This window comes from Plectropomus leopardus, chromosome 2, assembly GCF_008729295.1.
Source record: "Plectropomus leopardus isolate mb chromosome 2, YSFRI_Pleo_2.0, whole genome shotgun sequence".
In the NCBI taxonomy this organism is placed as follows: domain Eukaryota; kingdom Metazoa; phylum Chordata; class Actinopteri; order Perciformes; family Serranidae; genus Plectropomus; species Plectropomus leopardus.
The window spans coordinates 35810717-35823945 of NC_056464.1; the positions used below are offsets into that span (position 1 = coordinate 35810717).

At 39.8% G+C, this 13229-nt stretch overlaps 1 protein-coding gene across 1 annotated transcript in view; it reads left to right on the forward strand.

The window, feature by feature from the left end:
* slmapa (sarcolemma associated protein a) overlaps nucleotides 1-13229 on the forward strand; it is a 78580-nt gene that overhangs the window by 39751 nt on the left and 25600 nt on the right. Inside the window, exons 4-9 of the mRNA XM_042494201.1 lie at nucleotides 5715-5751; nucleotides 9098-9160; nucleotides 9907-10002; nucleotides 11278-11349; nucleotides 11437-11577; nucleotides 12664-12801. Of these exons, the coding sequence (XP_042350135.1) occupies nucleotides 5715-5751; nucleotides 9098-9160; nucleotides 9907-10002; nucleotides 11278-11349; nucleotides 11437-11577; nucleotides 12664-12801 (547 nt within the window). The remainder of the gene's footprint in view (nucleotides 1-5714; nucleotides 5752-9097; nucleotides 9161-9906; nucleotides 10003-11277; nucleotides 11350-11436; nucleotides 11578-12663; nucleotides 12802-13229) is intronic.

Below are 13229 nucleotides of genomic sequence, written 5' to 3' on the forward strand. Positions count from 1 at the left end.
GTCTTTGCAGGGACAGAAAAGTGACTTGCATAATGCAGATAGAGTCTGTAAACACCTGCTGTGGAGCCGCAACTTGAGTTTTAACTCTGGGCCTCTGTGCAACAAAGGTCTAGAACAGGAGATGTTGTTGTTCCTCCAAAATCCGTTGAAAGCTAGTGTGACTGTGTTGTGAATGAAAGCAGTAACATTGTAGTGACAAGCACATAAAGGGTTACGTACATGTGACTGAAGATGCTTTTATGTGGAGCAAAGGAGCCAGTCACAAGACTCTGCTAATGATGTATTTTAATCCATAGTGGATCATGAACAAACATTACTTGTCTTGCAAACCTGTTGAATATTAAATACAATAAAAAAACAATTCCATAAAAAAAGCTGCTCGCCGGCCATGTAATAAGAGAAGTCTTCCACCACGCACATCTGGCCGCCCCCGATCTTCATCTTCCTGTGTTGAGTCCCTTGCTCCATGCATTTTGGCATTACCATAACGTGTAAAAAAGCACAAGCCTAATGTTTCTCTAGTGAATGTGTAAATTCCTTAAATCCACCAGCAGTGCCTGAAATTTATCAGTCATTCAGCTGTAATACGTGTGAAAGAGGTATAACTGTCTACAGTCACGCTAGCAGATCTGCGAGGCTGTACCGGGTCACAGCGGTGCTTTGAGCTAAAGGTTAACGTCAGCGTTACGATGCTAACATACTGATATTTAGTGGGTATAATGTTTTACATGCCCTCTATCTTATTTTACTGTCCTAACATTTGGTAATCTGCACTAATCACATGTACAGCATAGGCTGAATATCATAATTAAAGGTTATGAACCAAAAACTGAAGAAGAATGAAGCATTTCATTAAAACCTCAGATGTGGGAACATCATGGTTATGAAATGAGACAATCTCCAAAATCACACGGAAAAATTGTCTGGGACTTGTGACTGTCTGTGCAAATTTTAATGGCAATCCATCCAACAGTTGTTGAGATACTTGGACCAAAGTGGTCGACAGACAGATCTACATTGCCGCCGCTATGGCTAGCACGGATAAAAAAATATGAGACTGGTTCCACGGCCTGATTTAATGGCGTATATCTGAAATATCTCTGTTTGTAAAATACAGTGGAAATGCAAGTAAAAGCTAGCAATAAGTTAAACATCATGAGGGAAGCCCCGGGTTACATGTTGTCATATTCCTACTGTGGAAAAGGGATGTTTGATTTATGAACCGGCAGAAAAAAAATCTCATTACGAACACCAGGCCCCCTGCTGTAATGATGCTGCTGGTGTGACAGCAGTGCTGCAGGCAGCAGAGATAAATAAGACAACATTATGCATAGTGATTGCAGCCGTGATGAAAATTAAAGCGTGGCAGACTGCTGTGACTGAATGAATAGAGCAGAAACACATAGTCGGTGCCACGCAGTACTGTGGAGACATTGAGGATATGAGTCCAATTTAGGAAGTCCCACCACCAGTGTGACAGCAATCAGACAGATGCTGTGACAACATAAATGCGTAATTGCTGATATGTAGTTTGAATTTAAAATTCTATATTGTCCCATTAAAAACAGAACAAAATGTGACTTAAATCTTATTATCTTATCAGAATCGGATGTAGATTTTGTTAGTACCTACAAAAAAATCGGTACTACTAACATGTTAACGAGTGCCAGAAAACGCATCAATTTCATCCTGCGAACACTTTACCCACATTTGGTTCTGCTCACATGAATTAGACCTGCCGTTTGGTTTGTCCGTTCTGGGCTACTGTAGAAAAACATGGCGAACTCTGTCGACAAAGAACTCCCTACGTAGCTATAAACAGCTCATTCTAAGGTAACGAAAACTTAAACGTATTTTTTTGAGGTGATTATACTGTAATGAAAACATAGTTGTGATTATTACACACTGGACCTCTAAAGAGGACTATATCAAAGATAAAATGGAGTATCTTATGAGACACAGAAGTTTGTAAGGCGACATGTTTAGGAGGATTATTTCCTGGAGGATACTTGTAATTCGTCCCGAGTGTCGTGTGATGGACAGGCGACAGGGCTCGATGTAATGCAGCTCTGAAAACACTTAACTCAGCACGGTGGAATCAGTCTCTGGTGTTTACTGTGATGGATGATGTTGCACTGTGGAAGTCGTTTGTTACAAGGAGAACAGCCGCAGCAGAAACCCTGATCTCTGCAGAGAACCTGCACTGTTGGTGCTAAATGTACAAAAGTCATTTTAAGTTATTGGCTTAGTCTGTGAGGTGTCTTTTATCCAATTCACTTACCTAAGCTTTGGCCTTGAGGACAAATCAGCAATCACTAAAAAAAGTACTCTTCCCAGACCCCACCCTTTATTTACTGTCTGTGTCTCTGCCTTTTTATTAGACTAAAAAAAACAACCAGGACTTTAGTACTAGCAAAGTGTTTTATTTTCTTTGCTTTACTCTCACTAGTTAAGTTTAGTTGATTTAATCTCACTTAAGCTGCTTAGTCCCTTTCTGGGTCTCTGATGTTCTGTTTCTCAAGTAGAAACAATACATGAGATTCTCTCTCTTTCTCTTTCCTCTTTGTCATTACTGTAGTTTCATTATTTATGACATCTATTGCACGCTTGTCCATCCTAGAAGAGGGATCCCTCCTCAGTGGCTCTTCCTGAGGGGTCTCCCATTTTTCCCCCCATTACAGGTTTTTTTGGGGAGTTTTCCTTAGATGATGTGAGCGTCTAAGGGCAGAGGGATGTCATATACTGTAACTGCTTTTCTGAACTAATTGTATTATTTGGCCTAATATTAGTTATAATAATAATTATTAGTTATACTATTAGTTAATATTAGTTTAGAAGCACAGCTTAAAATACCTTGTTGTGTTTTTTTCATTATTGTCAGATCCTCTTTTAGGCTCTTTATGATCAGTCTGTCCTCCTTATTTCAGTTGCTTTGCAGTGTGGCCATTTATTGCCAATGCTGGAATATGAACTTCTCTGTAGGATTCACAGCCTTTGAATCAGGCTTTCACCACAGGGATGTGCACACACGTCTCCATTTGTAAAACTGCCAGTAGGAACACCCTCTGTCTGAAATGCCCTGTGATTGGCCAAAATCTCCCGTCACAGATTCTCTATAACCTGAAAACAAAGTCAAGAGGAGGTGCAGAAGAATAGTTTTCTGTCAGTTTTGAATTGCAATATTGAGATTTTTGGAATGTTGCACAATGGCAATTAAAAAAAAGTACTTTTAAATAGTGAAGATTTTTGTACGTACATATACCCATTTCTTTAAATGGTACTCATGCACTGCAATCAGCAGCACACTCTTCCATCACATGTGAATCACATGCACAGCATCATAATAGGAATTCCCTCTGCATGCACAGCGAATTCTCCCATCACATGTTGAGTCCACTACCAACACACTGCCAGTGCTACTGCTCTGTCTGAGCCAAAGACGAGTACATGCTTTCATGTTTTGATTACTGAAGTGAATACATTTTAAATTTCTATGAAATTTCAGTTCTTTCTAGGAAAGACTAGCCGTTACCATGCAGGATGTAGTTTTAATTAATCTGTTTCTATTCATTCATTGTTGTAAAACATTAAATTTGTAACTTTCCTTGCTAGTTAACTTGAGAGGTAGTTAACTCACCATATGGCATATTGGCAAATAAATTTATTTATCTGGCAAATTAGTGGATTATGTCTGCTTATGATAGAGGAACAGGTTAGTTTCTATATGCATATGACATAATCCTGATATTTCCATTTTGATTCTGTAAATTTTCCATTAATTCCTGTTAATTTTCATAGACAATTTCCACCCTAAGTATTCCCAGAATTGTGCAACCTTAAATATGAACTTTCTCCTGTAGAGTAACACTTAAAATTCAACATACCGCACTCATATTATGAGTTTCCTGAGTTATGTCCACATAGTTGTTGTAGGAGCTGCTGCCGCCTCTACCTCTATCGCTGGTTGGTAGTTACACATTAACAGAGTCGGTTTATATTTTCCCAGAGTCTCCTTCACCTTCATTCCTGAACTCTGACTGTTTCCAGGTAAACTCTGGATTATCTTCAGCCCCACTTAAACAAACCTGTGTGACCTCGTGTTGCTGTAAGATACAATACTTTGAATAAATATTTTCACACAGCAGGGCAGAAACTGAAAGTGGCAAATTCACACCACATAAGACTCTGTGTTGGTTTGTTGTTCTGATGTGTTAAATCAAAATATATTTATTTTTTTAAATCACCACTACTGTCATAATGTTTGACTGTGTCCGTTTGATTTATAGAGGATGATACAAACATCTCTCACTCTGACCACATTAATACACTTCACAAAAGAGGACGATTTGTGTATGAAGTTTACAACGTTTGGTCTGTGTTACAGAACAGTGTCTGATGATACAAGAACATTTTATATTGCATCAGTTTGTGATGAATTTTGTTCAGATCTGTGATTTTGTAAAATGGATATAAGATGAAGGCAAATATGACTTTTCAGGGCTTGAATACTTTTATTGTAAGTACATGCACTAGTGCATGTAGGGAAACTTTATAAATTTGGTGCACCATTTTTTTTCATTACCTGCACTATCCATATTTTTTTACTGCACCATTTGGTGTACTTGTCCTCCTTTCTCAGCACTTTATCTTCGGCCGTGGCTACATCCAGTGGAAATAAATCTAAAATCTTTGTTTTTTTCCGGGGTTAGAGACAGAAGCTAGAAGTGGAGAGCCGGCAAGTTTGACCGCCTGATACCACTTCTGTGGCATAATTTAGGCTTCACATTTTTACCCAGATTTCACAAAATATAAACACGCTGACAGCATTAAGTAACAATTTCTTATGTTTTGAATTACTTTTTATTGGTAATAATGTGCTGTAGGAAACATTTTCTGTACCAAGTTACATGCACCAGTGCATGTAAAGCTGAGAATTACACGCACAACTCAAAGTTTTCGTGCACTACCCTGCATGTGCACGTCGCATTTTAAATCTTGCTTGTCATTCTTATAACTGACAACAGGCTCATTCTGCATTTATGAAAACTGGCCTCGGGCTGCTCTGTGTGAGTGAACTTGAATAGCACTTTAAGTACATTACTTTTTCTGTCCGGCTTAATGCCTGACTGACGTTGATGTTCAGTCACTTTCACACAACGATCACACACTGATCTAACACACACAACAGCCGCTGCAGTGTTAATCTGCTGGACTGACCCCTAAAGCCAGAAGCTTGTTTAGTCTGTGTTATTTTTGTGCTTTCACTGCAGCATCCCTTTTTGAAATTATACACACGGTGGATAAACAGTTCATAATGTTTAGTTTGGTTGTGAGCATTGCAGGCGTTGATTGAACCCCATGGTCTTTTTTAGGCTGTAGTTTTAACTGTTGCTAATTATTCTCCAGGCTCTAATTGAAGCTTATATTAAGTCTGCAAGTTGAACTTGTACATCAATAAATAATCGCACGATAATGGAGTATGATCTTTTTAAACCAAAGAAAATTCAACAGCTATATAAAAAGTCCCCAAACTAACGTGGAGTCGACACTTGGATGTGCTGAGAAGAAGTTTTTATTTAACGAGGAGGTGAGAACACGAGTGTCACAAGACCTTCAGCAGCCAATTTTTTTCCCTCTGTCGCCGTGGTTACTACATGTGTCTTCCCTCCTTGGTGTTTCCATGGTGACTAACTGTTTTCTCCTCTCTCTTTCAGTGTCATTCAGGCTCCGTTACCACTACCTGTAGACAAGGTAAGAGCTGAAATGTGTGTGTTGTCGTCGTCCTGTCCCGTGTGCAAGTTGTTTGTCTGTGTCTCAGATTTACATGTATGCACGCTCCTCAGTAACGGATCAGTTTGCGCGTGTGTGTTGGGTAGTTTTCACACATGTAAGTAGTCTTTGCACACGCGCAAACACACACACACAGAGTGGAGTAGTCAGCTGATAGAGGAATGCAGGAATTGCTGCCAGTTTCTGCCGCCGCACTACAGAAGTCTTTCATGTGGATCGGGGGGAGTTTTTCCCCCCACTGATCACTCTGAGGGCTTTCTGTCTTATGTGTTTTTAAAACTATTTAAAGTACAACTGAAATTAAATAGCTTTTTGTCTTCTATATTATATATCTGCTCTGTAATTCACTGTGTTCGCCTAGCATAATTACAGAGATTTCTTTTTTTGGCTGCTACTGCTTTTGCATGATATTAGTGGAATAATGTACCAGTATACATCTACTAGGGATGTTCCTAACAACTTATTTTCTTGACATTTAGCTGGAAATTTTAACTTGGACAAGTCTACTATTCTAACAGTAAGAAAACTTTCAGAAAACAGTCAAAATTGAACACAATTTAATCTATAAGGTTAAATATTATCTGGAAAGCTACTGCAAGGATTATAAAAGTCATTTGAAATTGTTAATCACATTTTCCAGTCACTAAATTGTTTCTCGAATGCTGCTGAAATGTGTGACACTTTGCACCGTGCATTATGAACGCACATTATGGTAGAAAATGTGACTGCTCACTTAATAAAAGTTAATGAATACCATATATTCATGATATAATAATGTATTTAATCTGCATTTAACATCTCCATTCAGAAACACACAAGCTAACTCCCGTGTTAACTCTCACATGCACTCATAGACCCAGCTTCTCCGGCAGAATAACTGCAGTTAGCACGCACTGGCTCACAGGGCTAATTTGACTTGTTAACTATACTACATGAGCGTTGCTGTTACCTTTAACATCACGCTGAACCCCGAACAACTCTGTATGGACAAAAAGGAACGAGTAGTCAAACATTTGTATTGATTAAATTTGACTTACACAATTCTGAGTCGGGTACAGTCCCTCGTGTTTGCTGCCCAGCTGCTGCACATTAAACAGCATGCAAACATACCCGTAGAAAAAAGTTTTTTTTTTTTACTATAGATATTGTTATTAGATTTTTATCACTTTGAAAGCTGAGCAAATTGGCTTAATTTTAAAAAAAAAAAACAAAAAACGGAAGAATAATTTACCCTGAATTAGCAAGAAATTAGTAAAAGTACAAGAAAATTACCTGGGGAAACAAAACAAAACTAAAAAAAAAAAAAGTTAAAAAGACAGCAACAAAGAATTGACCTGAAAAAGGGTAGTAATGATATGATGATAAGCATAAATATAGTTTTTTTCCCTACCTTTTTTTCCTGACTTTTTAAAATAATTTAACTTAATCTACTAATTTATAGCAATTTGTGGAACATTTTCACCGAGCTGTTGAAAGAAATGGCACCAGTTTGCTCAAGGTTGAGAGGTGTAACCCTTTGAAACCTGGATCAACATCACTTTTCTTGTGTTGCGTTCAGGCACCTTCACAAATAACCTTCAAAAGTGAACTGATTGGTTTGATTTAATTTGAAAACACGAGAAAAAGGGAATTGAGTAACAAGACAAGAACTGTTCTGCAGTTTGCATGAAATTAATAGATTGGAAAATAGTTTTTTAAACAGCCATGGAAAAATCAAAAAAATATACTTTTATTATTATTATAATTATATATGCTAAATGATGAAACAGAATTATTATTTTTTTAAGCACTTTTTTGGGGGTAACTTCTTTCTTTCTTTTTTTTTACTTTTTCCCTCGATTCTTCAGGGAACTTTTACAGTGTTTTGTTAATTTTTGGTTCATTTCTTTATAGGTTGCTCATTGCCTTTTACCCTTTATGTTTTAGAAAGACATCAAGCTAATTTTTTTTGGTTTCAAAGGGTTAAATACTTGCAAAAGGCATCTAAAAGCAGCACAAGAAGAGTGATGTCACTCTAGGTGTCAAGGGGTTAAACTCCTAAATCTTCAAGATGCCTCCTATCAGTCAGGCTGTAGTTGTTTTTATTTAAATGTGACATGTGCGGCTTCACAGTGAGTTGAGCCAATCAGCTCACAGCTTCTGGCTTTCAGTGTGTAAAGAGGACTTCATCATACCACCACCCCGGACTGAAGCAGTGAATCTGTCATGTCATCATAACTCATGAGTCCTAACAGGACATGGCACACAGAGCTAGACTATACTATGGTGTTTCAGATGACTCCTGCAGTGCAAAACCCTAAAATGGTCCCATAACATAACACACACACACATGTTGTGTTGTATGATACGCTGTATGAACCATGTTAGCTTTCTGTTAGCTGCCTCGCCCTGCTCTCTGTGTTTCCCTCCAACAGTGAGAACTGTGTGTGTGTGTGTGTGTGTGTGTGTGTGTGTGTGTGTGTGTGTGTGTGTGTGTGTGTGTGTGTGTGTGTGTGTGTGTGTGTGTGTGTGTGTGTGTGTGCGCGCGCGCTGTGTGTCAGGAGAAGCTGTGATTAGATTTGAACCACTTCTGTAATATAATTAAGTGTCCTGAAGCAGGATCCTAGCACCTCCCGGGTCTCAAAAGGCACACACACACACACACTCAAACACGCCTTCTGCGAAACACACACACACACACACACACACACACACACACACACACACACACAGGCTGTCACAGTGACTCAGGGTGGAAATATATGTAACACTACATGTCGGAGTGGCTTTGACCGAAATCGGCCATGATGCCCCTGCTTTTATCAACATCATTTTGTGTAAAATGTCACCTTCAAGATGGACACATAAGTGGGACACATGACTGCTGAGTGGTCATGTGTGACTGACTCACTGGTCCACCAGCTTAACCATTGGTTCTGCTGTGACCCTTTAGCAGGGTTTTTTTAAGGCCTCTGACTCCACTGCAGCAGATTTAGGGCTCATTCCCAACGCTACTGAGTTATGATCAGAATACATAAACAGTGAGTGTGAGATTTAGATGCACCCATGCTCCTGTAATTGTGTGTGTGTGCGTGTGTGCATGTGTGTGTGTGTGTGTGTGTGTGTGTGTGTGTGTGTGTGTGTGTGTGTGTGTGTGTGTGTGTTTGTGTGTGTTTTCTGTGTTTACAGCACATGCTTTGGACCTCTGTAGGTTTTCATCTGTTTGTCCACCTTCAGTTTAAACACAAGGAGTGAACTCCAGAAAACTGTTAATATGTGACCATGGTGTGTGTGTGTGTGTGCGCGCGTGTGTGTGTGTGTTGTCTAGGTTGCAGCCAACACTCCCAGTATGTATTCTCAGGAACTGTTCCAGCTCTCCCAGTATCTACAGGTAACACATTGACACCTACTGGTCATTTTTTGGAATTACACTAAAAATATTAAGGCGGGAAATCTGAGTTACACAGACAAGTTGGTTCGTATTAAAACACGTTTTAAATGTCAGATATTGAATCATGCAATCTCAACTGCTGCGAACATTTTCCATGAGGACGACAGGAGCTGAAGCATTTTTTGTTTTTGAGAACTGACTTAATTATATAGTGCATAGCATAACTGAGCATAGCTTAGCTTTAATGTGTTGACAGATTCTTTGTTTGTTTGTTTATCTTCAATTTTCCGTAGATCCTTGAACTCATCATTGTGTATGCTGAAATTACACTTAAAAGTCATGGAAAGTTTTGAAATTTCTTCCATAAAAATATGCCGGAAACCTATTGAAATTAAAAAAGACAAAGAGGAGCCGGTTATAAGTACCCAGCAGGGATCTGACAGCCTTAACCCATGAGCAAGTTTACAGATGCTGCTCATTGATGTGCAACTAATATCACTAAATCAAGTCAGCCAGCACATAAATGTTGCACCAGCTCATGAAATGGATATTGAGTGGGCTGAACATTAAAATGTTCTTCTAATTAAATATTTACAGAAGAACATTTAAAACAGAACTTAATACATTGTTCTCTTTGCTATAATATATTTTTTTCCATGTGTCTTATTTATTTTTCTTGTTTGAGTCACTGATAACCCTCCTCTCTCTCTCACCTCCTGTTTCCCCCGTCTCTCTCTGTTTGCCAGGAGGCCTTACACAGAGAGCAGATGTTGGAGCAGAAGCTCGCCACTCTGCAGCGTCTGTTGGCCAACACTCAGGAGGCCTCAGAGAGCAGCTGGCAGGTAGGAAACACCAAAATCACACTTTGTGCCCAAATGTCATGACACATCCTCTGAGATGTAACTCCAGGTGTTTTGTCCAGTTTATCTGTTTAGTAAGGTAATAGCAGCATGGCACCTGTGTAAACGCTGCTGTGTGTGTCAGACACTCAATGTGTTAATCACTGAATGAGCATAATAAATGACTAATTTCTCTTAAATTAGATTTTGGTATTTCGGGGCTGGTGTTTCCTGTGTTGTTACACAGATAACATAATCTTAGATGTATTATAATGATAGTATTTCCTAAGTCTACAGCATGTTGTGGTTGTATTATTGTATTCTAGGTGTGACACATTTACGGTACACAGAAGTCACAGTTTAAGTTCAGTACAGCGGTAAGCAACAAATGCACAAGGATCCATTTGTTTTCATATATTTTGATTAAATGGTAATGCAAGTGTTAGACAGACAAAACCCTCCTGTTGGGTACTGAGGCAGCATTTTGCCCACTGGCAACTTTGGTAAACTGATTTTTATTATTAAAACAAGGAACAATTCAAACACTCTACAAACACTGAACTAACACTTTGCCAAAAGGCAAAAGTGATGGCAGGCTTCAAGACTGAAATGTTTCTGTTACATTGTGACGTTGCCTTTTCTTCGTCCCTGTGATCGTCACATCTGGGTGATGCAGTCGCATGAGTGCCAGCGTGTTCTATGTGTTTTTATTCAGATTCATAAAACTTAATTGTCTGTCTTAACAGAAAGTCATCTTAGACGTGGCTCAACATACAGTGCAAAAGAAGACAATAAATATACAGCATGTGTTCCTAAAACAAACAAACAAACAGAATAAATACCTAATACAATAATAAAAATTATAATATACAAAGTGACAGTGTTTATGTAGACGTGGACATACTTTACAACGTTGAAGCAACACCAACACACCATCCTTGTCTACACAACTCTCTCCCCGTTGTTGCTGTTGCTGTTGCTGTTGCTGTTGCTGTTGTTGTTCCAGGTGGGACAAGCAGTTTTGAATTTTGGTTCCACGTTACGCACATAAATCTATATAATGAATTCTGCATGAGGCTGCGTGCACTGGACTGTGACAATAGTACTGTGACCGTTTGGTACAAATATGCAAATTACCATCATGTAAGATTATATTGACCATGCACAATGTAATTCTGTGTAATCTGCAAGAGAGGTTTTCCCATCATTCCCTCTTACCTCACGATATGAACAAACGTGTCCAAGGCTTTCTCTAAAGTGAGTGTGTGTCCTCGCCAGGCTCTGATTGATGAAGACCGTCTGCTCTCCAGACTGGAGGTGATGGGCAGTCAGCTACAGGCGTACTCTAAGGTAGTAGTGTGGCTCTCTCAGAGTATTTCATGATAGAAATTCTGCAATAAATAGATCAAAATTTTAAATCCTCTTCTCTTCTGACAGTCCCAGACGGAGGAGGGGATCCGGAAGGAGCTCTTGGCTCTTCAGGAGGACAAACACAACTATGAGACGACGGCGAAGGAGTCTCTGAGGAGAGTCCTTCAGGAGAAGATCGAGGTAGTCAGGAAGCTGTCAGAGGTGGAGGTAGGACACCACACACACATGCACACAAGGATCATAATGTATCATTTTAGGCTCATTTTTAAATGGCTTGCAAAGGCGAGGTCAAACCTATAAAGGTGAAAGTCTGCTCATGACTGAGTGTTTGATGAAGTTACACCATTGGTCGGAGTGACTGATGACATGAGTGTTGGTGTGTCCTTATTGGCCGTTGCTCTTTCAGATAAATAGGCGCTGATAGAGCCGTGGACGCTGACAGTCCTGTATTATTGTATTGTGTTTGTAGCTCCATCTTTTAGTACCAGATCTTTGGGTTAAGTACTCCAAGCAGAAGGGTGACAAAAAATGGGGATGGATCCAAAGGCACCATCCACAACTTTTCACAGTTGCAATGTAAAAAAAAAAGTCTACTGAACTGAACCAAACTAACCTGCTGGTGTAAATGCACCATAACTAGCCAGCCACTGTCGAAATGGCAGTTTTGAGCGGAGGAAAGAGAAGATAACCTTATCGGTTTGTCTGAGGAACCGCCGTGTCTGTAAACACAGGCTTAAATATATATTGAAATGTTATTGATTTATGTGTTACAATGTCAGGATGGGTGCTGCCATTGTCATTTGGGGAAAGTGAAAATAAGGCACTGATTGAAATTGAAGCGAATGTTAAGTGTAAAAATGTAATGCCGCCCATCAACGCCATATCAGCTGAACCTGGCTCCAGACGTGGCTGAAGGCTGCGCAGCCTCCACCTGTTACGCAGGGATGTTCATCACCGAGCAGAGCTGGAGAGAGGAGGGTTGTGTTCAATCGAGCAAAAGTGGGCTGATCAGTGGGTACAGCTCCAAAAAAAGCAGCTCCCCTCTGCTGTGTGACTGTCTCTAAGTGTAATGTTCGTCTTTATATTAATTCTGACCTGAACTGCAACAACAAGGCCAGCGCTGTAAACTGAAGTCAACAGGAATGAAAGTCCCTCACAGCGTACATGCCAGCTGCTTCCTGCCTTAACTTAAAAGTCCTTGTTTTAAATTACAAGCCTTCTACAGTTTCAAACACGGTCCAGCTGTATACTAGGTTTTGACCTAGTCTTTTTAATGTTTCTGCTTTCCTGCAGCGCTCGCTCAGTAACACAGAGGACGAGTGCACTCACCTGAAGGAGATGTCTGAGAGGGGCCAGGAGGAGCTGAGGGAGCTCGCCAACAAGTACAACGCCGCAGTCAACGAGATCAAAGAGCTCACCGACAAAATTAAGGTACCTGCACAGACACTGGAATACAAATTAGGTGTGTGATGTTGCTCTAAATGATGTGACACCTAATTCTCTGCAATAATATTTGATTTAATACTGTGAATAAAGTAAAGCTGTCAGACTGTTTGCAGCAGGTTGTGTTTTGTACACTGTGTGTTGCATCTTCTCTTATATTGTTTCATTTTCTCCCTCTCCGTCTTTGTCTACCCCTTTGTCTGTCCTGCTCCTGTTTCCCTCCTTCTGACATTGAATTCTGTCCTCCTTTCTCTTTTCTTCCCCTCCGTTCTCTCCTCTCTTGTCTCCTGTTTTCTCTTCGTCTCTTCTCCCCTCAATCTTTGTCTGTTTACTTGCTTCTTATTCCTCTTTCTCCTCCCTGTCCTCTGCCTTATTCCCCATCCTGGTTTGTCTTCCTTACTCCCCTCCCTCCATGT